General features: G+C 36.4%; 1 protein-coding gene across 2 annotated transcripts in view; it reads right to left on the reverse strand.

The window, feature by feature from the left end:
- KCNN2 (potassium calcium-activated channel subfamily N member 2) overlaps positions 1-25,079 on the reverse strand; it is a 71,924-nt gene that overhangs the window by 12,490 nt on the left and 34,355 nt on the right. For both annotated transcript variants that reach the window (XM_064736152.1, XM_064736153.1), the window contains exons 4-5: positions 13,813-13,954; positions 347-457 (exon numbers count right to left, since the gene is read on the reverse strand). In XM_064736152.1, the coding sequence (XP_064592222.1) occupies positions 347-457; positions 13,813-13,954 (253 nt within the window). The remainder of the gene's footprint in view (positions 1-346; positions 458-13,812; positions 13,955-25,079) is intronic.

The following is a 25,079-nucleotide window of genomic DNA, read 5'->3' on the forward strand; positions in this document are numbered from 1 at the left end:
CTAGTTTAGCTACAAAAAATATATTTTCATATGCTGTGCAAAAGCTTTTGGTTTAATACAATAGTTTCACAGCACTTAACTGCTAATTAACTAATTAACACCAAATACCTTCCAGTTACAAGGGCCCTCTATACAATATTCTGTACAAATCCTTAAAATTTGCTGACAACTTGCAGTTGTCCTCAATTTAAAGGAAAACTCAAGGCATCCAAATTCTAATCTTTCAAAACAATACCCATGATAAAGTTCAGCAAGGATACCAAGCAGGAGACTACTTAAAAACAAATGCAGAAATAAATTAATACACAGCATTCCTTTTCAGTTGTGAATATAAAGTGTGACTTACTCTTTTAGTTAGCTGGGTGTCCATCATGAAATTATGCACATGTTTTTCAGCTTTGGTAAGTTCTAACTTCCTTGCCACCACAGCTACCACCAGTGCAGTGCACCCAGCACCCTGAAAACAATAAAACAAACCCCCAAGATGTTACTACTGCATTTTGCAGAGTTTTTATAGGAAGTTTCTCCTTTCCTGTAGAAGTATGGCAAGCATCAGGTGATTCATCCCAGGTAAATACAGTGAACATACTACAGCTGTTTCATTTCAGAGTAATGACAAGTCAGTATTTACAAGCGGGTAAACTATTAAGGCACCAAAATAATAAGTGAGCAGCATCACTTAAAAGTTCAGTTGTTTTTTGTTTTTTTTTTCCTGCAGGGGTTGAACATTTTCCATTTCTAATGCATAAACAAAGGGGGTGATTAAAAACAACTTTTTAAACCCAGTAACAGAGTACCCTGTTCTTAAAAATTTTCCCAAGGTTATAACAACTGCTAAAGAGGAAATAAGATTATATTAGTATTTAGCACGCACACACACAAAAGAAAAGTTTCTTAGGATTTTCTGCAGGGCCTAAAAATAATAGTAAAATTATTATTTACTCACTTTAGTATATCTTCCTGTTGTTCTGAGTCCTTCAGTGATCTTTTCCTATATTATTTCTGCTTATCTTATTACCATATAAAATAGAACACATACACTGGACCACATGTTCAAAACTTGGACAGAGAAAACACCAATTTTCTAATTCATGCTGTGTATATGTATGCACATGCATGTATACACATTGACATGCATGTGCACAACAGGCAAATTCCTGAAGATGACTGTCTCTTTGGAATGACAGTGGCTTTATCAGCATCACAAATACAAATGCTTCTTTATGGGGCAGGTGAAACAGAAAGGAAGCTAAAATGAGCCAGGTAATAAGCAGTGTCAGTTTTACACATCTAGAGGTATCCTTACCTTTACACTATTTATAAATTGTGCTGCTTTAATAATTTGTTTTAACAAAAAAAAATCTTACCGTTTCTTTAAAAAAAAGTATAAATATCTCATTAAATATACAAAGCTACATTTAACTTGCAGGTTCATTCCAATCTAGCTCTTAATCACTTGTGTCAGTTCCTCTTCAATATAAAGCAATCTCTCATTGCTTCTCATTGAAGCTTAGCACATTTTGATTCACAGAGCTTTCTTCTACACATTCTATATTTCTCCCATAAATTTATTCTCTATCCCTCAAATCTATAACTGCCTTACCCTCTCCGGAAAATCCAGAAGAAATCTCAGAATTTAGCTTTCAAAATCAAAAATCCATTATTAAAAACATAGGGACTGCAAAATAAATTAACTAACTGGAAACCTTTTTTCACACAGAGTCCTTAAAAAACTGGATATTGTCTCTCTGTGTACTTACTGAGGCATACAATGGGTTCTGTGAAAGCCTTGATTTAATAGTTTTTCCATTTCTCTGGTAGATTGTACCAAAAAATCCATCTAATCCTCCTCTCATTTTCTCCAGTTAGTTCTCATCTTCCATCCTCAACAGCTCTCAGCATTCCTTCAAATGAGTCTCTCATAAGTTTGCTGCATTTCTTGCTTCTTTCCTGTCCTCAATACTAAGCCTTTTTTTTTCTCCACCTCCCTGTTGTCCAGTCTTGTGATGATGTAATTAATGGGAATTTACTTGAAGTTTTGCTCTCTCCATGAGTCAAAATGGGGCTATAAGTTCTTCTTCTCAAGACCCCATCAACAGTTAAAGAGAAAGAGCACAGCCACAGCTAAAGGCTAAGCACTTCAGAAGTCCACTGAGCCTCCACTGGGAAGAGGACAAGGCAGAAGATGCTCTAAGACATCCTACCTCCCTAGAAAACAGACAGTGCTCTTTAGATCTTCTTCCAGTAGAGGTAAATGCTATTATGCAGAAGACTTCTCTTTAGGCAAATAAATTAACAAATTACCCCATATAATAACAAGGGAATGAAGATAAAAGCAGGCATCTTTTGGTTCAGTATGTCAGGAAAACCAGGGCCAGATGTTGATTTAATGACATAACCAGAGTTCTGCCTGCTCAAAGCTAGAATGGAAATGAGCTTATCAATACAGACCCCACTGGCAAAAAAAACCCACCTATTTAAGCCAATTTACTGGGGGAGGGAAATGCTAGATGACTCTCCCAATCCACCTCAAAAAGGCTAGAGGAATGGTGGCAGGCAAAAGAGCTTGCTTTGAAGCAAAATCATACCTGCCTTTGTGATTAAGGCATTTTCAATGTGGCACAGCAGCTGTAAGGGTCAAATGCTGTCAAAAGTAGGAGTTTTATGTCTCACATAAAATATACTGCCTGCAGTGTCACAATACTGTCACTGGTGAGCTGTGACAACCACCTCTACGGTGTATATGCACTGCTATCTTCCTCATGTCCAGAACAGATTATTGTGATAGCAAGGTACCTTAAATTCAGTTTAAACCTCTTCGTTTTGTGGTATATGATGGGATCTCAAGACATGAACATGAGTTCTTCTAGTGTTTCTTCAGAAGCAGGAAGTATTACACTACCTGCATGTTAACATTTCATAGTACTGTGAAGGAAAAATAATCACTCATAGCAGCTTCCAACAATGACTAAAATTCCACTTAACGTACATGATGCTAATTAGTATTTTATGTTACAATAACCTGCAGTATTACATGGCTCCCCTAAAGAGCTCAGCATCCTTAAAAATATCATAAAGTGAGAATTATTCAAATTTGCAGAAATTAAATGGAGGAACTATAGTTACTTTAAAAATTGTAGCATTGTGTGCATAATACTTGATATATTTTTTTACTATGTTGATTCACAAGAAAATCAGTAGGTCAGCTAATTCGTCCAGTACTATGCAATGCATCAACTATTTATTTATTAAAATTGCTCAAACTAAGTGAAGGCACTAATAATTATTTCATCTGCAAGAGGGGTTTTTTAGAGAATAAAATTCTACAAAGTCTTATATTTGATTACTGTATTAACTTTCAACATCCTTATTTTTATCCAGTTTTGAAGTAAATAATAAAATAAATCTTTGCTTCCAGCTCTTGTTCAGGAGAACTATATAAGATGAAGAAAATTAAAATGGCAGGCCCATATATTTTCAGGTTTCAAAGCATTAATAAATTCTATCTGGAATTCACCCTCCTTAATCAGCAGCATGACCACCTCCTGCATTATGGAGTTATCACAGTGTGTTTTGGCTTGGTAAGCAGCCTGGTTTTAAGGGCACTTAGGACAGAAATTATTACAACACACGCAGTGTAAGCAAATTGATCAAGCCAGGGCTAAGGTCTGACTACACTGTTCATCTGCTCCACTTAGTGGAAACAGGTAATAACAGAATGAGCCATTCATTAATTTGATGGTGTTCAAGTACTCTATGATCAAGTATTTGCCAGCAACTGCCAGTTTTAAAAGCTGATTCTGATACCTGAATTATTCTGTTTTCCAGAGAGCATGTACAAGCTGAATGAAATTATCTACTAAAGCATGAGAAGCACTTAAAGATCACAGATTGAAGAATAGGCAAGATTAGGAATCCGCTGATGAGCGGAGCAATGCTTATTTCCTGTTTGCAAGGATCAGAAGATGAAGCACATGAATTAATCCTGAATATGCAGTATTTCTTGCTTGATATGAAGTGTAGCATATTTGTCTACAGTAAAAGCAAGAAGTCAGAAAATAAACATATCCACAGTCTTCCACCAGAGCAAATCAACAAACTCTGGTCTTCACAGTGGCATCAGATCTCTGATGGTGATTGTAGAATTTGCACTCCTCAGCAGTACAACCTTTAGCATTGGGTTCACAACCGTTTACACAGGACAGAACTTGTCTTGACTGTCAATCTATTTAGCTATTGTCCCTTATGAAAGAAATTTGATGTGACTGCAAGCAACTTAAGGACATTCTTCGTATCTTTAATTCTAAATATGCTGCTCCTTTTAAGGACAAAGAATGACACCTAAAGCTCAAATGCTCATGCAGGTACACAAGTCTGTGAAAGCCATTCTCCTCTCTAGCCCTCTTCGATGCCTAGAATCCAAAGTGAGTTTCCCTGATAGAAATGTAAGTGGAAGTGTATGTTGGCATTTTACTCATATATGCTTAGGCAGTTTTTAAACACTAGTAGAATAACAATTTTCTTTGTTATGTAAATATAATGATGACTGATACATCTAAAAAATGAATGGAAGGATGGATTAAATTGAGGGGGAAAAATAATGTCATCAGGCATTAATGTCAAACCCATGTTATTTGAAAAGTGAAAAAGAAGAAAGATGAAATTAGTTGTATTTTAAATTACACTTTAAATTTAGCAACTGAACATGACATGAATTTAACTTAAACATGACTCTCAGAAAAAAGCATGACTATTACGTGGTGCTGTCTTTCATTTTACTTACTTGCCATAAATTGCAACTTTCCCTATTTTCTGCACAGTCTCTTGGCACTTAGTTCTGAATTATTGCAAGCCTTCTTTCAACTGCTTTAACAAAGCAAACTATGTCTTAGACACATCAGAAATTGCTGCAATGGTTATTTTCTTTACCTGTCATTCTTAAAATGTTACTCTGCTCTGTGTTAATGTAGTCCCTTCACTATGGCATTGTATACAGAACATTTGCCCTCAGTTGCAGTATTTTATGACTCCTCAGGGATTTCAGTTCTAAAAAGATATTTCAGACAAGATTCTTTGCATCACCTATTTACTTAGTAAAAGCTCCCAAGAAGCATATAAATCTAATATATAATTTTCTTTTAAAACCTCCCCCTTCTTTGTTTAGGATTTTACTTACTACAAAGCCTAGCAAAACCAGTGAAGGTTGTTGTAGTGTGTTCTGTTAGTTTGTTTAATTGCTCCCCCATTTTCTGTATTGCTCCCCCATTTTCTGTAATGGTTCTGCCCTCCCAGTTTTTCCCACCTTAGCCTTGTCAGTTATTATGTTCCCATGGCAACTCCCGCCATGGTATTGTCTGTCATTTGGTTACCTTGGTTACTCCCACCACAGTTTATGTCAATCCTCTCTGTTATATGATTTCCCCTCCCCTGTGTTTCCTTATATGTGAATTTGTTCTCCTCCCTGGGCCCAGCCAATCACTCCCCATTCCTCCCAAGCCTCCAGAATCTTCTGTGCTTAGGGAGACTTGATTGGCTGTGGCTCCAGGGCCCCTCCTTTACATTGTTTCTATTGGGTTTTCTCTCATGCCCGTTATCCTACGTCCACTCCCCTACCTTCCCCTATTGGTTCCTTGTAAACCCCTCCCTGAGATCCCTCCTCCCCTTTATAACCCTGTTGCGCCTTTTGTTCTTGGTCACTCGCTGGCAGACACGTTAGATTCAATGCATGGGTGTCTGTCACTCCCTGGTTGACAATAAATCTGACAAGTCCCCAGTGAGTGTCCGGACTCTTTACTCTCGTTGGCCAGCAGCGATTCCGTCTGCAGTGAGCACAGCCCGAAGCCTTCTGACGCTGAGGGGTGCTCACACATTTGCAGCTGCGTGTTGGCCGCCCTCCTACTTGCCGGACACCTGACTTTAAGGCCACACCCCGCTGCAGAAGGTATGTCAGATTCTGGTATGCCCAGATGACTTCTACTACCCTACATAATTCCTTCTTGTTTCCCATTCTATTTGCTCTACGGGAATGGTAAACTCATCAGTAACTTGGACTATGTATTTCTATTCTCTTTATACAGCACTGGCATCAATAGGATCAAGAGTCCTGAAGGGCTAGAAGACTATAAATAAGAATTAATAAAGGTGGTAGGGCTGTATGACCCAGTTATAGTATATACATCATACTAGACCTGACCTTCCTTTTCCCTTCCTTACCAAAGTCACTCATCAATACATTATTACATGCCAGCTGAGATGCCTTTTGCTGTCCAACCACAACCCTCTGTCCTCTTCACTTTTGTAATCCACACTGAGCTTTCTGCTGATATCAGCAGAATTACCATATCAAAGCTGACTAACTAAAAGTTACTACAGAGGATTTTACATCACAGTAAACCACACCTGACACAGCCATAGCAGATGGAAGGAAAAAGCTGGTGTTTCCCACAGCACACAATGTGGCTAAGGAATCTGGATCAAGACCATGCCTTTACTACCACTCACAAGTGCTAAGACTGAAGGTCCACACTGCTGCAAGACAGTGCTGGCAAAACTGCAGGGTTCAGACTTCAAGGGCAGTCTGGCATGTACATCTAACATTATTGTCAACGTCCAGCTTTACTGACAGCCAGAGAAGCTTTCAGCTCTTCACCCAAGGGTTTATCTAAGGCAAATAAAGCTTAGCACTGGCTGCTTTTTCAGTTAGAACTGAAAACAGCATTTGGTCAGTAGAGAAACCCTGTTGTCCTCTAAGTAATCGCCTCGGGTGTTGTCAGTTGGTTCTTTTTTTGATAAGGTTCTGAAATACCTTCACAAGACTACAGTGAATTGAGTCACTCCTACAACCACCTGGAGGGTACTGCTGGTGAGAAGGGAAGCAACACTGTGTACCAGTGCCTCTGTTGCAAATCACCTGGCATCTCTGGTTTACTGGACTGGAATGAAGAGCAATCTTAAGTGCTGTAGGTGTCACAAAAATGTCCTGCTATACTTGCCTGTAGCTGAAAGAAGGCAGTTGCCACATTTCTTGCTCATTTCTCTTGGGATCCACTGAGGGAGAGAGAAGGTGCGCTTTGCAGACATATGGTTCTGGTGGGAAATTTAGCTCTGCACCAGAAAAGGCACAACATTCCTCCTGCTGCTCTGCATAAAATGAAAATCCTGTAAGAATTTAAACAGGCATTTTGTTCATTTGGCTCTCTCAAAGGTGGATATATATGACCACCAGGGAAGGGGAAAAAATTTTTTAAAAAATGTTGCTTGAAGTAAAAAAAACCTCTCCGAAACAACACAGGCAGAAGCTAGGGAAGTGGTGCTGTATAAATGTGGGTTTGTATTTGTCACTGTTTACTGGGAGAGATGTATAACCTTGCAAGACTGAAATAAAATGAGTAATAGGACAACAATTATGTTATCTCACCAAAGAGTGATCTAAAAAACCTTTGCATTATTTACACTTTCATGTATTCAATATTTGCCTGGCTACTATTGTCTTCAGTGGCGTTTGTCTGCATCATGTCTAGAATTTTACTGCAACATTTAAATTTCTGATCTATATAGGAATAGTTGAGCAGGTTTGTTTACTTCTAATTAGTCCATAAGGTTTTTGGCAATGTTGCAAAAATAAAAATTATGAAGACCATTCAAATGTTATGAATAAATGTGAAATTGATTAACTAGTGTTACACATAAGAGTGGGTATTCATAAGTGAGGGTGAAGTAAACTTCTTGAAAAATGAAATCTGGGTACTAGGAGAGACATCTGAGACAACACAGGACATAATGATTCAAAACATGAAGACAGTGTCTCTTCTACAGGGGAACCTATAAAGGACTGTAGTGTTAATGACTGTAGTGTAAATGTAGATTGTCACAAAAATTAGGACAATTCTCAGAATTATCAGAATCCCTGACAATTGAATATGCCCTGATGACTGGGCTTCTGGTAAACCTTCAGTGATTATAACAGCTAAACATCCCTGGACAGTTTAACCCAAAACGCATAAAAAACTTTTTTGCTGAGCAAGGGTTGAAGTCTAATTTCCTTAAATGAGCAGGCTTAACAGCCTATAAGGCTGATGGGAAACATCACTTCAATAATTCAGGATGAAAGCTACCAGTGATGCTCTTGTTCTTCACCTCTGTTGCAAATGCAAAAGTTTCATGAGAATATGCGTAAAAGTAGACAAAAACTGCTGTATTAAATCTAAGGTTATTGCAAATGAAATTACATTTTCTCAGATCAAAGAAGTTTTGCTGCAACAGTCATCAGCTCTAGTCATACCTATGTAGACAATGAAAGCATGAGACAACTGCTTCTCATTCCAGCCAGGAAATTATTGCCTTTGAATTTACTGAAATGCATCCATAACTAGACCACAGTGGGAAAAAGTTCCTGTGTCCTCTGACACTTCAATAACTTCCCTGCTCTACTGGAACAAACTAAAGACCTTCTGAAGAAGTCTTTTTCCTTAATTTTTTTAGTTTTGAAAGATGGTGAAACCTTCCAAGAGGTGTTGTTTACTCAAATGGAGTAAAACCTCTGCCATTGCCTCACTTTTCAGATTAACGTCCTCTCAACCACGGCTTCAGGGATCATGTTTTAAAGCTTCTCAACTTGATTTTGATAATTTATGATTTTTTACTTCAGCTAGAAATTTCACTCCAACAAGCCACAGACATAGAATAATCCCAAACTACCTTTTTCCCTACCAAAGTTACCATTTTTGCAATTTGTTGTGCTGGAACAACAATAGTAGAAGAGCGGACAAATTCCTCAGCAGCCCAGCTTTTAATAGCTTTACTCCTAAGAATGCAGGCATCATTAACTGTCTTCTCCATATAAAATTTCTGCTCAATATGTTGTATACTTAAGTTCTACTATGATAGAAGGAACAAACACAATCTGTTCTAATGTCACTTATATTTACTACTGAATTATCAGAGTCTACTGAATCATATTCTAGCGCGTATCTGAGACATGGACCCAAGATGCTATCAATTAAATGAAAAGCTTTTCATATTTTCTGTACTCTCAGAGAAGTAAAAACTGAACAGTGATCTAGATATTTGAGATATCTTCTTATCAACAGAATGATGCACCACAGTGCTTTAACTTGATTTGATCATACCTTTTCAGTTTTTAAAGTGTAATTCAAAATACATTCCTATATCTTATAAACCATTGTTTCTCTGACACACTACACAATTAAACAACGTGAACAAAAATTTGCATAAAATCACACATTTTAGACATTATTATGCACAATAATTTAGGACCTTTTCGTATACTACCCATAAAGTTCTATAAAATAATTTCCGTATTTGCTCGAATCTGATGTTTACCTTATTTCTTCTCTTTTTCAGGACTCAGCCCAGAAAACATGCAAACAATGTTAACTATGCAGTTAGAATCTACTTGTTTATCACCTCTTTTTTCTTACAATCTAACAAATAATAAATTTCAAAAGTAATACAGTTCAGATTTGCTACTTACAAAAAATAGGACAGTTAGAAACTGCTACTCTAAGTGCCACGTTCCTATGTTAGATAGTTCTCAGTATTTGTTGGTAAGACCACGCTGTCTACAATTATCATTTGCACAAATATCACAATTAAGCCTTAGATGAAGAGTCCTCTGGTCTTAAACCAGAAACACCTCATCCTCATCACTTTTTCCATGATTCATAGCAAAGAAACCATGATTGTTTAGAACTAAATGCAGATTTCCAAAGGACATAAAACCTTCAGCATGAGAGGATTTAAAATGAGATATTAATTTTTGATTTCACCATTTGGAACTAATAAAAACTATTGCTCCTAAAGCCAGATTGTACACACTGACTTCATTGCAACTACTTTAATAAGAATATTTCATCTACATGAGTGGTCTTCAAATACTGTAGTTAAAAAATGCCACTTAAAGTTTTTGCAAGGAAAAACTCAAATGTTGTCCACAGCTATTGTATACATTTAAGAAACTTTCTGTATTTATTTGGTTTTTTCCTAAGCCTAATTATCCCTTTGAAGTTCATTTCAACAAGAGAAGTATAATTTCTACATTAGCAAAGCAGACACTTGAAATAATATCTATTTCATTTAAAGCAAACTTCATTGAATTATACCAAACCAACTGCATCCTGTGACAGGACAATTGCAATTTATCCATTTTATTTGCAGCTACATAGGTTTGGCTTACGTGTCTGCTTCTAACTGTTGGTGGGTGGCTTTGCAGGAAGATTCTGCATCATAAACTTTGCATCATACAATAAAAGCACCACCTCACCACATAATGCTGGGTCTAAAAGGAAAAATGTCCTTCTTAAAACTCATAGCAGGTCCTTGTATTTGCAGTCAGAAGAATTGATTGCCCTTGTTTTATTTTGTGTAACTGCAAAAGCTTACAAAGGTCTGCAAAAGTTATCCATCTCACAGTCCATAATTACGAAGCTTTCCGTATCTTCTCACACTCCCCCTTACCAATTTCTACAGAACTTCTTTAAATTTTTGCTAACTTCATTAATCTCCTTATAAAGCAGGGAAAATTTTGCAAACCACTCCAAGGCCTGAAATGCAAAGAGCCATTTAAAAAGTGGAAGTGCCGCCTACACCAGCAGTTCCACTTAGAAACCATACAAGGAATGTGTTCCACCTGTAGCTGAGATCACCTTGCTGATGGGCAACTGAGAGCTCTGCCTGGGTGTGCATTGAGCACCAGGCATGGCAGCTCCAGCAGGCACAAAACACATGCACATTCAGTACACCACCAAGCTGCGTGGCATGGCGAGGATGCCTCCCTCCTTCCTCTCTATCCTGCTCTGAGAACAGTGATAGCATCTGTATGTGTATCCATCCAGCACACTCTTCCAGAGCTACCTAAAGAACACAACGGGCAGAGAATACATTTGCTCTCAATTTATAGCCCACCTGGCCCACAGGCCACGACTGCTGCCTAGTAAAGTTTCATTGGAAAAACACAGGTTGGTAATTGAGTTGAGGCACCCAGTTCAGTTTCACTTGCTTGACTGTAAAACATTTCTGCATTGACTCCTCTTTGTAACATGCTGTGTCAGTATTTTTATAAAAGTTTCATACATTTAAGTGCTTTGAAAGATCAAAATGTAAAAGTTTTCATTGTTTGCTTTTTTTGTTCACAGGGTTGTTTTTTTGGGGGGGTGTTTGTTTGTTTTTGTTTTATTTTGGTTTTTTTTTTTCCAATTTCTCTAATACATTAATCACATGTCTTTGCTATCTTACTCTCAACAATTCTCAAGGCATTTGGTATAATCTGAATATGTGTAAATATTTTCCTATTTTCCAGCAGTGTGCATTTGTAGTGTTTAAAAGGTGTCATTTTACATCAGTGACCGAAGACAGCAGTAGTTACAATGTCAATCACCAACACAGCTTGGTGCCACCAGCAGGCTGCACAAAGTCCACTTCTCAGGCTGGCATACAAGGCAGAGCTCAGCCTGAGCACTCCCATTTCCATTGCACAGAAAGCAATTCCTGAGGTAGAGGTAGGAAGGTAGACATGGCACCAGGGTCTACCTTCCTCCTTGATCCCTAGGGATCAAGACACCAAAGTAGGCTTCCGTGGGCCACCAGTTCCACAAAGCCAGTAATAATTCTTCAGTTGTCTGTGTAACTACTCTTGTATTCACATGTATTTCTATTTATTCCCCCTTCCATCCATTTTAATAGGGACCTTACCCAAAAGCATACACTCAGCAGCATTGATCACACTAATCCAATGCATTTGCTGCTTCACATGCTAGGGAATTACACTTTACCTCTTAAAAGCAAATATATGTTTTTTATTTTACTAGATCCATTCAACAGTTACCTTTGTGTGTCTTTTAATTAGATCATCAATTGCTCCTATTAAAATAAAAATCTAGGTCTGTTCTTTTAGGATTTTATATTTTCCACAACAAACAATAATTAGTTACTGTACAAGTTTCAGAGAGTAATTGGTTTTAAAGAATGATATTCAAGACCTGTAAGCTTTACGGTATTACAGGTTTGTCTAGAAGAGAGTTCATTATTATATTTACTGTGCCATACTTCATACTACTCAGTTCCTTTATAAAAACAAAACAAAACAAAACAAAAGGCAAGTACCAAAAAACCCAGAATAATTCCAGCATCTGACTTTTTCTCATTGTTCCATGTTTTTTTATCTCAAAGATTACTTTAATGCAGTTAGTGGTTAGTCTTTCTGTTGTTTTACCTATCATAACACAGGAGGAGCTACTTGGCTCGTTTTCCCAAATTCATTACCACGACATTCTGATTGGAGCCTTTGCTCCTCCAAAGCTGCTGCAGAACTTATAAATCCATACTTGACTTTTCCACGGAAGCAGTGGAAGTGACTTTGCATGAGTATTCTGTCAATTCTGCAATCCCTGCCCTGCAAGGTGGCAATAAACACTGCTTCTCCATCCCTTTTCCTAGAATTTATTACCACATTTAATTCTCTCTGGCATCAATATCCAACGCAGAAAGGAGCAAAGGTAAACACCCCAGAAGATGGCAAATTTGAGCTCAGCCAAGAGCCTTTAAAAAAGCCCTGTGCGTCCTTCCTCTGCTTTTAGGCTGTACCTTTCAACTCTACTGCAAACTCTGTATTTAAGGAGATATGCATTTACCACCTTTTGAAAATATATTGGAAATCTTTATCAATCTTTATCAATAAACGTCAATAAGCTGAAACCTATCAGGTTTTTTTAAAAGATTATTTTGAAGCATTTGTTAAAAAAAATCCTTAAACCTTACAAAAAAAAAAAAAGCAGTTTTTTTTTCTCTCTGGACATAAAATGTACACTTATTATAAATGAATCTTCTGTCAACCTGTCTGCTCAAAAGGGACGATGCTTTGATGGTATTTGCTTTCAGCCATAATCCCAATATAGTTGTTTTAACAGAGGCAGATTACTTATACATGCATTGCTTATAATCAGGGGCAAAAAATCATAAGGAAGTATGTATGTTATTGTTGCATACTGTACATACATGACAATCATTCAGGCTTTCTCATTCACAGGGACATTTACACAGAAGTTGGTACAAATGAGGGTGGCAGAGTCCAGAACTTGTTTACATCTAATTTACTGTAGATAACTGTAAATTTTCCAACCATCACAATACATTGCCTTACTCCCTGCCCAACTTTGACCAAATGGTGCAGTACAAAAAATTAAAAACAGACACAAAATGCACTTAATAAATATATATTGAGCATGCACAACCTAACAATTGCTGCATGGTATCAATGGTAGCAAAAGGTCTTACTGTTCAAATAGCATAACATCATTCCACTTAAAGGAATGGACTGCTATGAATAATATGTTATTAGACTTGTAAGAAAGAGTAGAAAACTGTACTCAAACAAAAGAATTTTAAGAATTTAGCCACCATTTTGTCTCTTTGTGATTAATTCTAAGAAACTCATAAGAAATTAAGAAATTCATAACTGAAGATCCGTTATTAGTACTGGTCCAATCATACATGCCCAAAGATCATCAAAATGATATGATACCTTAACATTTAATGGAAGACTTTACTGAGATTTCTGAATTATGTCAGGGTGCAATTTGTTTCTCTGTATTTCATTACACAGCTGCTAAATTTTTGCTTAAAGAAAAAGAAAACTCTTATTACTAGGAATGAAAGACTTTGGGTATGGCCTGATTAAGTACACCCTCTACAAGACAGCTGATGAATATTTCTTTATGACTACCAATAGTTTTTGGCTTAATTTCAAATTAATTAACAGCAATCACAATCTCATATCCAATTAACAAATTCACTCACCATGATTCCAGTAAGTAAACAGACCCCTTTTCCACAGTATGTATTTGGTACCATATCCCCATATCCAATGGATAGAAAAGTTATTGAAATCAACCACATTGCTCCAAGGAAATTGCTAGTAACATCCTGTTGGTCATGGTATCTGAAAAGAAGAAGAAAACAATTTCTTTATCATGAAAACATTTGCTAAACTATTGTGCTCTCTGAAAAAAAAATGCATTGACTGGTCCATACAACCATTTTTGTTTACAATATCATTTTAAAAGCAGCTGTAAGGAATTAAATATAACTCAAATACAGGAGCAGTAATGGATCAGAAGATATAAAAACAACACCAGTAGTAGAAATAGTTTATAATTCAGTATTTGGTTATTACTGTAAAGCATCAGAAACCTCTTTGTTTTTAACATAATATCTTCACCAGGGGTACAAGTCCTGGTAATGCTCTGCATCAGCAAAAGACCCCAGAACACCACAGGTGCTGCGGTCTGAGGCAAATATGAGAGTCAGAACGGGTTATGTGCACAACCAGACAGCAGAGTACATCTTCATCTCCTTGGCCTGAACGCAACTCTATGATCAGAAATCCAATACTAAAAGAACACATAAATGCTGACTTAGACAACCCACGGTCTTCTCCCTCCTTCTACAAGTTCAAGGTAAATAAAAAAGTATGCCATTGTATTTCTCACCACCAAAAGATGTTTACCTTAAATATAGCAAAAACTCCCTTTAGTGTTTTAGTCAGCTATTATGTGAAATTTCACAATGTGCTGTTTCTTGACTTAGTTTCAATATTATAGTAGAATATGTTCATTTTTCCTTTCCGAAAACTGCTAAGTTTAGACAAATAATCTTGTCTTCACATGACATATATACCGAATAGAAGGTGAAGATACATTTTATGTTTAAAAGACTGTTGTCACCATTCACTCTGTGATGGGAAAAAAAAGCCTAATAGCCTAAAGTAGGGTGGAATTTTGCTTCCTGGACAGGGCAGCCCTGCCATAGAGATTATCTGCAGCAGCCACTGCAGACTCAAGGTTGCAATCACCCCTGCAGCTGCTGTGAAGCCTCAGGTTAACTAAATGCTGTTAGATTCCCCAAGGGTATTATTTTAGCCAGTCCCTAAATTCGTGTCTCACAGGGGGTCACAGAGGGCCATTTATTTAATTAGTTCACAAATCCGTAAACAACCTGCTTCCCACAACTGAAATAACTGCTTCTGTTTCCTTCCTGTCCGGACTGCAGTCTCCGTGATGGACCAAGAATGCAGAGCAAGCACAGAGGCACTCTCAGGAAATTCCCTGTTCTCACACATGTAAGATATTCACCATAAATGTCTGCAAAATACTATCTTCAAAGTCCCACCTATGCTCTGATGATTACAACAACATAAAAGCTCTTTGACTGCCAGAGACCACAGCAATCGCTCCAGTCAAGTCTGTTCCACTCTTCACCTGGATTTTCCTCTCTCCTGGTGTCAGTGTTGTCTCTCACATACTTTATGCAGATTTTTCTGTTTTGCCTAGAACAAAACTTAGAAAAATGTAGTAAAAGTCCACATTTGGAGGTCCTAAGGACATCAGCAATGATAACCACAACAGCAAAAAGAGTTAAAAAAAAGAATGGCAGATTTAGCTCATGACCACAGAGCTTTGCATGTAGCAAAGCACAACTGGACATTGTTTCTTTTCTAGACTGCACTAAATGTTAGGGATTTTAGTCTCCACTCAAGAATCATAGCAAGTAACAGCTGTGAAATAAATATATGGATACAGAGAGAGAAACGCATTTGTCCTATCCAGGAGGCAAGAAGAAAGCCTGTGTACCTATCATGGTAACCCATACAGAGTATCAAGAGATACGATTCATAGGATCTGGATGAACTTCACAGAAGGATACTAAAGCTACACTACATTCTAAGGTTAGCAATTCAGGCAAATATTAAGAAATGCCCACATAAATATTTATAAAACATTTCTTTAATGCCTCTCTTTGGATTTTGAACCTGATCACTTCCATGCTTCATATGACTGAAAACAGAAGAATCAAAGACAACTCACTAAGTTCCAGAAACAGATAACCCATAAGAATATTAAAACTACTTTCTTAAGTCTTGAAGAGAAAGGAAAGAGAAAATGGGAGTCTTTATCCGCGTATCCTTTTACCCATGTCAGAAAACACACACGCCAACCTACACATAGGTTCTTTAAAAAAGGTGACATAAATTTTAAAAGGCACATCAGAAGTTTTACAAGCTTCTTTGGAGACATGGAGACAATTAAGCTTCCCTAGATTAACTATTCATTAAAGCTATCTACATCAATATTTATCTTGACATACACAATTCAAGGACCTGTTTAAATGTTTCCATCCTAGTTGTTAGGTCAGGTGTATTGGATTCTCTACTCAGAGTATTTTCACCTAGTTATGATTTTAAGGCTATAGTTCAGCAATCACATGTTGCATGCTGAATTTAAAAATCATCAGCAGTACTTATTAATGAATTTACTGTGATTAAGAAACAAAGACTATGGGAGGACATGAAATAGTTGCAGTTATTGCTGCAACTGCTCAAGCACAGTAAAGCATGCAAATTACATAATTTGCCTAATTTAATATTTCAAAAAAAAACTCAAAACTTTTTCTCTTGCAACTGTACATGGAAAGTTGAAGGGCTGACTTCTCAAGTTAAAAATCTGTAGGTAAAATTGAGACAGTATAAAAGGGTATCACTCTCATGATAATCCTGTAATTTCTTTGACATATTTTTAAGCAGGTAGTTTAATCTTGTCTCATCTATTTTGTAACCTCACTTAAGATTTTTTAATCTCTTTGGTTAGCAGTTCTGGTATATGTCTACACGCTTTGGATTTTCATAAGATTACTGTTGTGTCAGCAGAGATTTCCAAGTACTTTATAAAGTCACCAGGCACCACTATCACCTGGGACTCAAGCCTGAACCAGGAAAGTCAGGACAGTCTTCTGCTACCCTGTGTCCACAATCAGGTAAAAAAAATATTATTTTATCTGCATCAAAGCAGAAAAAGCAATAGCTTAAGAAAGTAGTATTGCAGAATCTTTATTTGTACAGTCATGGAAATGGCTAAAAACTAACACCACAGGCATTTAAATTACTTTCTTTTGAAGAAGGGGAAAAAAATCAACCCACTGACCTTAGACGTGTTTTCAAAGTTATCCCAGCATCAAAGAGTGAACTGGTCCATTTATGCAGGGGAGTAGCAAAATGGTCACAACAGAAGTTAAACTTTGTCACGATTTTCTATAAGAGCATCTCCAATGTGTGGCTCCAGAAGTCACCAGAAGACCACATAAAAGCCATTCCTACAAGTGTATCTTTCACTTCACCACTGAGATTATCCCCAGTAGAGCCAATTCCAGTGGACGTTATAGAGGGCAGAAAAGCCAACCACACCAGCACTGGAGCAGAGCTGTCCTGCTCTCTGTCAGTAACCACACGCCACTACAAACATCTCCTCATGCCAGCTGGACTGAAAGACAGCTTGGGTGTAACACATTCCAATATTCAACTGTAGTTTTCCCAAAGTATCCTTTCATTCTACATCTGAAACTTCTGAAACCCAATAGGAAAACACTTTACTATGAAAAGCTAGGAAACCTGAAAGCTCAGAATTAAAGAAGTAGAAACAAAGATTTCCTTTTAGTGAAGAGTTTCACACAAAGCAGAATCTTGTCATGACCATTCAAATTCCAAAATGGAAGATTTTGTCATTAATTCTTATTTATATACAGGTTTTTATTTTTATATTTTTTTATTTTTTAAATTAGTCACGGCAAACATATTCATATAAATATTTGAAGTCCATTATTCTTAATCAATAAAAAGCTTCCTAAGAAAGATCGTGAATCACTTGAAGATAAGAACTAGTATTAAACTGTATTAAAACTGCATCTATATACAGTTTGATTTTCTTGATTACACCCAGACTCACACAGCCACAGAATAAAGGGTCATTTACAAAAGCTGTGTGTTCCTGCAGTGTACAAAAATCATTGGCTGAAGTCACACAGGCATAAGAATTATTTATCACACTTCTTTTTTAATAAGGGATATGTCAGCAGGCAGGCAGTGCTACAGCTGGAACACACTATTCACCAGGCAATCATCATCCTGTGAAACACCACCATCCAGTTCTCACCAATCAGCATATATAAGTCTTGACACCACTCTAATTTAAACCAAAAATAGCTGAATGATTATATTTGTGAAAAAATAGCATGGCTCAATTCTTTCTCAAGCCAAACTGAGTGGGAGTTTTACAACTCATCTCAGAAAAATAGAAATATATTCCTCAGGCGACAATGCTGCAGTGGCTTTGTTTGTCAAAGAAATATTTCAAATTCTTTATCAAACAGCAGTCTCCTGCTTTCACTGTTAGTGTCATGATTTTCAGTACTGTTTCCCTTCCCTGTTTGTATATGATGAAGTTTCATTTAATTGGTAGAACATCTGCTTTTAGCTGCACATAACTATCACAAATTCACATCTGGACATTTAAGACACATTCATCTTAAAAAGAGCTTAATAAGAAGTAATCAAGTATAACATTAAGTTTGACCACCAGTGCATTAATTCACACTGAACAGTTCCAATTCAGTTACTCTTGCCTCCATAAACAGCCTCTGATAACTTTGCTATTTTTGGTTTTGCCTCCTTGAACAAGTCAAGGAAAGAACTAAAAATTATTGAAAAGATGACCATTTCTGCCGCTTTTACCATAATCAAGAAGAAGTCCTGGCAATGGCAATTCAGGCTGAGGGGTTTTTTTGTCAAATGTTAAAATCTTTTAGACTATTAACAGCTGGAAACAGGCTTATCCCAGTAAATCAGAACTTGTCAAGGCTCTGTTGAGGAACTGATCGATCTAACCACCTATTAGAGCTCCCCACAGTATCAGACCATTCTGTTACTGTGTCTTTTTACTCTCAGTTAGATGGTTAGTACCAGCAGCATTTTATCTGTGATGATAGCAGAGATGTCTTTGTATTCCTTCTCCCTTCCTCCTGTTTAAAAGAAGAAATCCATAATGGCACATGGAAGGAACAGTGGGGATGACTCCAAATATCCAAAGTCAATGGAGGAAATTTTGCCTGCCTTGATGGGCTTAGGATCAGAAGGGCAGCCTGGAAAAATGAGCATTTTCAGGCTATTTACAAAAAGCTAATAAAACCAAGAAATGTGAAGTATTCTATGTAATTAGTATGTTATCTATGTTATTTGCTAAGATGAATGAAAAATATAATCTAAAAGAAAACAAAAGGACATGGGGAGAAAAACCAACACAAAATCAGATGGGTGAGCTAGTATGTTTTAAGAAATTTTCCCATTATTTTTAATATAAACTATAATTTAAATATAAGAGTAAAGACATAAAATTACCCCTAGCCTCTATCAGATAGCCACCCATCAATGCTTGAGTGAGCAACAGATAACCCACCAGTAAAGAATAAGAAATAAGAATTAAATGCCATTTTTACTAAGGATGCCAAGCCTTTATTTGTCTTCCAGTGGTGGCAGCCTTGTCTTCAGTGGTGCTGTAGAGAGCTAATGCTGTGCTAAATCCCTATACCTGTGAATATTTTCCATCTTTCCAATAGAAGCCATTCAGTTACAAGCAAAAAAGCAGCTGAAGCTCCTTAAAAGTACCTGATCTTTTTTTTTTTTTTAATATGCTTTCAAATAATAGTGTTAAGAATGTTAAGGAGAATCTGTTGAATCAATTCTGTAAGTATTGGGAAATTGGGAAAGGTTTAAATTTGCGATAGACAGCAAACCACTAGAAAGAATAGAAATAAAGATAGGAAAGCTCAGTATCAAGGTATCAAAAAGTAATCCTGCAAATAAAGTGGTGATGACTGCTTCAGAAGGTCTTGACTATGTGAAAAAATAATGTGTCTTATCAAAGTTTCTAGAGAGTTTAAGGAGAATATTTTCTTGCCTCAATTAAGAAATGCACCCACCTCTCCTCAAGCCCCAGTTTTGGTACTAATCCCCCAATACAGGCATATTCTTACTCCCACTGTGTTCTTTTCGGCAGTTTCAAGCTATTTTGTTCCTGCAGTGGAATAACTGAAGTTGTGATTTGTTGTGACTCAGCAGAATAAAGAATACACCTAAAGCTCTTGGAAAGCTCTACAAAAAGTCCTGAGCTTTGCCCACAGAAGTGTTTTTTAAACACATAATCTGACTGTTCTGAAAAACAATTAGGTTCACTGTGCCTAAACATGGCTCATTTTAATGAAGTTAAATGTGCGCAACGGAACAGAATGTAAGGCATATAAGAATACCTCTGTATCTCCCAGAGGTGAAAGCTGGGACTAACAGCAGCAGCTGTCACAAAGGTTCCATGACTGACTCTTCTCATTTCAAAAAACTTACAATTATTATTCTGTGTACAAAATCCTGCTTAAGCTTAAGTATTTGGACTAACACATTTTGTTATATTCACACCTTCTTCCTTCAGAAAGATCTATCTTCATGTTGCAGAGCAGGGTCAGGATTTCAGTGTTTCCCAGCTCTGTTTCTTTACATTTGATAATATTCTGTCACCAATAAAAAGAGTTTGCTTGTTCCAAAGGAGGGCCTTTAGATTTTAAAAACTCAATTCTCTAGCCTTTCCCAGTTTCTATATACACACCCAGACTCTGCAGAATAACTAAGTATCCTTTACATAAGCTTTAAGAGGCAAAATCAGGCTCTAATGGTTGATATTAGTTGCTGGATCAGGAATAGCAAACAGCACCACAACAGTATGGTATGAAAAAATATCCTTACTCATGGACTTTGGCATATGTATTACAATGTGCTCCACAATTCCATAATCACATGTGACTTTTTGGTCTTCACAGAAAACACATTAGTATCTTTTCCAATGGAAAGCACAACTGGTCACAGCATAAAATACCTCACTGGCATAGCATTTTTAACCTAATTTTTTTGGAAATGAAATATGACATTTTAATTTTTCATAGCTCTCTGACAGACTCTTTGGATGAAGTTAAGATTTTTTTTTACAGCTGATGATTATTTTGGTGGCCTTCACCTTGTGAGCTCCCAGCTCCCAACTTCCCAGTTTGATTAGCCTGTATGCCCAAAGCTCTGGCTAAAACCCAATGAACTCAAAGTCCTCTATAATGACTCGCATGTTTGAAAATAATTCTCTTAAATTAGACATTAAAAAATTGCATAACACCGAAATTCTTCATTTTGCCAAAAATAGTGGCATATCCAAAAGAGGCAAAATAGCCTCTTAAATGCATCAGGCTTTCCACAAAGCACAGGAAAAATGAGTAGTTGACATTCTTTTATTACTTTAGCAGCTTAGTGAAGAGAGCACTGACCATGGGGAGTGAACTCATTGTCAAGCTCTTCTTAAGCCCAAAGCTGCTTTACATCAGCATCTCCATCTCACTGTTCTACCTGTTAGTATACAGGCTGTCAAAGTACCTAAGAATATGTTTTTGAAGCTATTTGAATTTAAAATCAAATTTAAAATGACTCTTTAATCCAGTGGAGAGACATACTGTCTGAAAAGCTTGAGAAAAAAGCTGATAAAAGGAATGTGTATGTTAAAATCCTTGACAAGTCACACTTTGAGTAAACATTAAGTCTGCTTTGAAAGCAAAATTCAACAAGTAATCCAGAAAGGACAGTGACTGCAAACACACTAACTATTACAAATAAAATCTGAAATATCCAAGAGCTGCTCCTCCTGTAGTTCTGTATATGATCTTTATCATAAATTGTTCTGTAAAGTAAGCTACTACAAATATGCAGTTAATGTGATATAAAAATATATGAAAATGGAAGAAGGAAACTGAAGTGAGATAAGCAATCTTGAGGAAAAATTCTTGTTTTTCAGTACTTTTTAATCTTAATTTTAAAAGACATGCCTGCATATTTATTTACATCCCTATTTTTCACAAAGTCTAATCACTAAAATTTGTCAATAAATGAGAAGGAATTTTATTTCTAAAGTTTGCTTTCCTTTAATTTTTTGAGGTCTGCAAAAGCACTGGCTAAAGCTGTGTTATGATAAAAATATGAATAATTCAAAATCAAAGAGTTTCTTAATGAGCTCTACTGTGAATCATTATATTCACTGGCAACTAATTCTAACCCTTCTAAAATTTTCCCTTATCTTGCATTTTGCATTTCCCCTGTTACTATTTTATACCTGAACCTCTCTCAGAAGAAGGAAAGATTTTTTTAAATTGAGATCATCAGAATCAACTGATATCTAAAGATTCTGAATTAGTTTTCTGAAGAAAAATTTTAGAAATAAAATTTTAGAGAGTAAAAATAGAATTCATCACAACGGACTTTACATGAAACATACCTTTTTTTTTTCTGACATAAAACAGCAGAGCAAGGTAAAAGTTAGCCTTTTATGGATGGAGAAAACAGGAGGAGGTGAAATTATATAGCAAAGATTATGCTGAGTTCTTCAAAAAGATTTTCCAACAAACAGAGCATTCTCAATGCATTTTTCTGTAATGGAACTAATTTACCATCACAAAATTTATTAGTTCTGTAGCTGATGTATTACCATCTATAAAAAGAATTGAAGCACAAGCTTATGGTCATAAAGCCTGCTAGTTTGGGGTTTTTTGTCCAAAGTTCATTGGGATGTCAACAATTTTACCAACATATGCAAGTTCTCTAATGTAATGGACATTAGGAACAGACGACTAAAATAAAATAAAATAAATAACATGCCAATTCCCCTTCCTTTAGAACTGAAAACAGAATACTGGATTAATCAAAATGTATGTTCTGGATAAACTGGAGAATAAAACTGGTTTAAATAAGACAGCAATTTACAAATAAACATTTTAAAAAATCTAGACACAATTTATTTTGTTTAGATCAGAGCAGAAGCTTGCAGTCAGTGCAAGTTTCATTGAGTTAGAACTGGGGACCAGTTTACCACTCTGTATCAGGAACACTGCTGCAGCTATATGCTTAACTTAAACCAGCCAAATTGAACTTACTGTTGATTAAATATTAATTTATTTTATAAAAACGAATGACTGTATTTACACTTTAGCTTCTGTAAGTCACTGCTGGAAACTAAACAGATTTTACTGAATATTTCTAAAGACAATTCCAAACCCAATGTCTATATACTTTTGAGAGTCAGCTGAAAGTTGTACCAGATCTCACTAACAGTTCATTAGTAAAGTATTGGGGACTACACCTTCAATGTTCTTTCAAAGAAAGCACTTGTAACAAATATTTCCCACTTACTTTTTACATATGAAATCTCAGCATGAGATTTTGAAAATTTGTTCTCTTTGTCAAACCAATCAGAAGGCTAGGAAAATACTTTGGAGTCAATTTTTGTGATTAACGGAGAGATGTTCATTTAGAGGGATTGAGAAAGGTTATCTACACAGAAGACATTCCTGTGACTCTTTCACCATGTCTTACAGCAGACTCAGCTCACACAGACCAGCTGCAGGATGGACTTCTGCCACACGGGCCTCAAGGGAAATGCAAGTTGAGAGAATACCACAATTTCAGATAGGCTAGAAATAGTGCAATAGGGCAACATGTAGTACTTTACTCTGGCGTGGTAATAAAGGAACATCATCCTCATTTGCTTATACAGACCTCTGCAGTGTCACATTTGAAGACAGATGTGTTGCCCACCTAAATGTAACCAAAAAGAAAAGGCTTAAGAGATGTTCACCATAATATGTTAAATATGCTAGATGCAATTATGGTTTTCTTTGCTCTATTTTAGGCCTTGACATGTTGTCAACAAATTCTGTCATACTGTCAGTGTAAGATTTTATGTAGTCTGAACCTTGCACTTTTTCCCCCCCTTTAGACATTAAAAAATAGTAAAATTTGATGTTTTGCTTGTCAGACAGAAAAAAACCTTGCACTTTCAATTTGTTTTCCATTTGCTTTCAGTACAGAATAACTTTTGTAGTGATCGTCTTCATTTTAATGACAAACATTTACAAAAAACAAAGGACCTTTTACTATTTGCTCTGAAGACTATGAACATGACAGAACACTTTCTAATGAACTTTTTTTTACCAAAACCATTTTGTTGCCAGATATCTTGGCCTTCATTCAAGACTTTCTGACTGCATTTTAACTGCTTTCAATGAAGCGCTGAAGAAAGAATGAAATTCTGTGCTCCAAAGGAACTTAAGCAGATGACATTTTCCAAAAAAAAAAAAAATCCACATATTTTCACTCTTTTTTTAATGGAGGGGAGTACTCTGGTTGGTGTGGCAGTAGAACTTACCTTTTGTGCTATCTACACTTGAAGCATATGTCTTAGAGTCTACATGTAAAACGTGTTGGAAGAGTCCATTAATAAACCAGAAATTATTTAATGCCTATTGTTTACACCAGTGGCAAATTCTCTGGAAATCATACAGCAGATATGTGAGTTATCTATGTGACTTTCATGCTTCAACCCAGTTCCTTGGTCAAGATTTAAACAGGCAAGCACATAATCAGGGGCTATGCTTAACTAAGAATGTACACAGTGGGAACATTCAGCTTTGGGACTGCTTGTTAGGAAAACTCGATTTAATTTTAACTCTTACTAATTATTTGTTTTTCAGAGTGTTTAATGCTTCACAAAGGCTGCCAACATAATTAGCATTAAGTTACAACAACACGCTGGAAGATGAGATGTTAAACAAACTAGAAATCTAATTTACAATGCTCTCTTAGCCCTAGAGATGAGATGAGTTCACTGATGGGACAAATACCGAGAAAGTGTAATATGCACAAGCAGGTCTTTTTCTAGCAAGAATGGTGCTCTTTGGGAGCTATTAAGCCTCCCTTATTCACTTGTTTGACTTGCAAGATTTAAAAATATGAGAAAAACTCAATCCAGTTGAAAAAAAGAAGCCCAAGCATTTTTAAGAACTCCAAATGTGACTGGAGAGCTGCAACTTTTATGGTATTTTAACTGTTTCATAAAAAGTATGCCCTGCTTCATAAAAAGTATCTGAAATTATAACTTGAAAGCAATGCAAAAAGCAACAAAAAGAGATATTTATTTGGGGCTTTCTTCCCTCTTCATTTTAAATGAGAAATGAAAAATTTCTTGCAGGTCAAAGACGCTTTATTCCATTACCAAAAGTCGATGACATTAAAGAAAAAAACAAGTCTGAGATCTCAGCATATTTGTTTTGGAAAAGAAAAACTAGACACTGAGCTGTAGATGTCTGTCTCATTTGAGTAGAGT

Source organism: Zonotrichia leucophrys, chromosome Z (genome assembly GCF_028769735.1).
Source record: "Zonotrichia leucophrys gambelii isolate GWCS_2022_RI chromosome Z, RI_Zleu_2.0, whole genome shotgun sequence".
NCBI classification, from domain to species: domain Eukaryota; kingdom Metazoa; phylum Chordata; class Aves; order Passeriformes; family Passerellidae; genus Zonotrichia; species Zonotrichia leucophrys.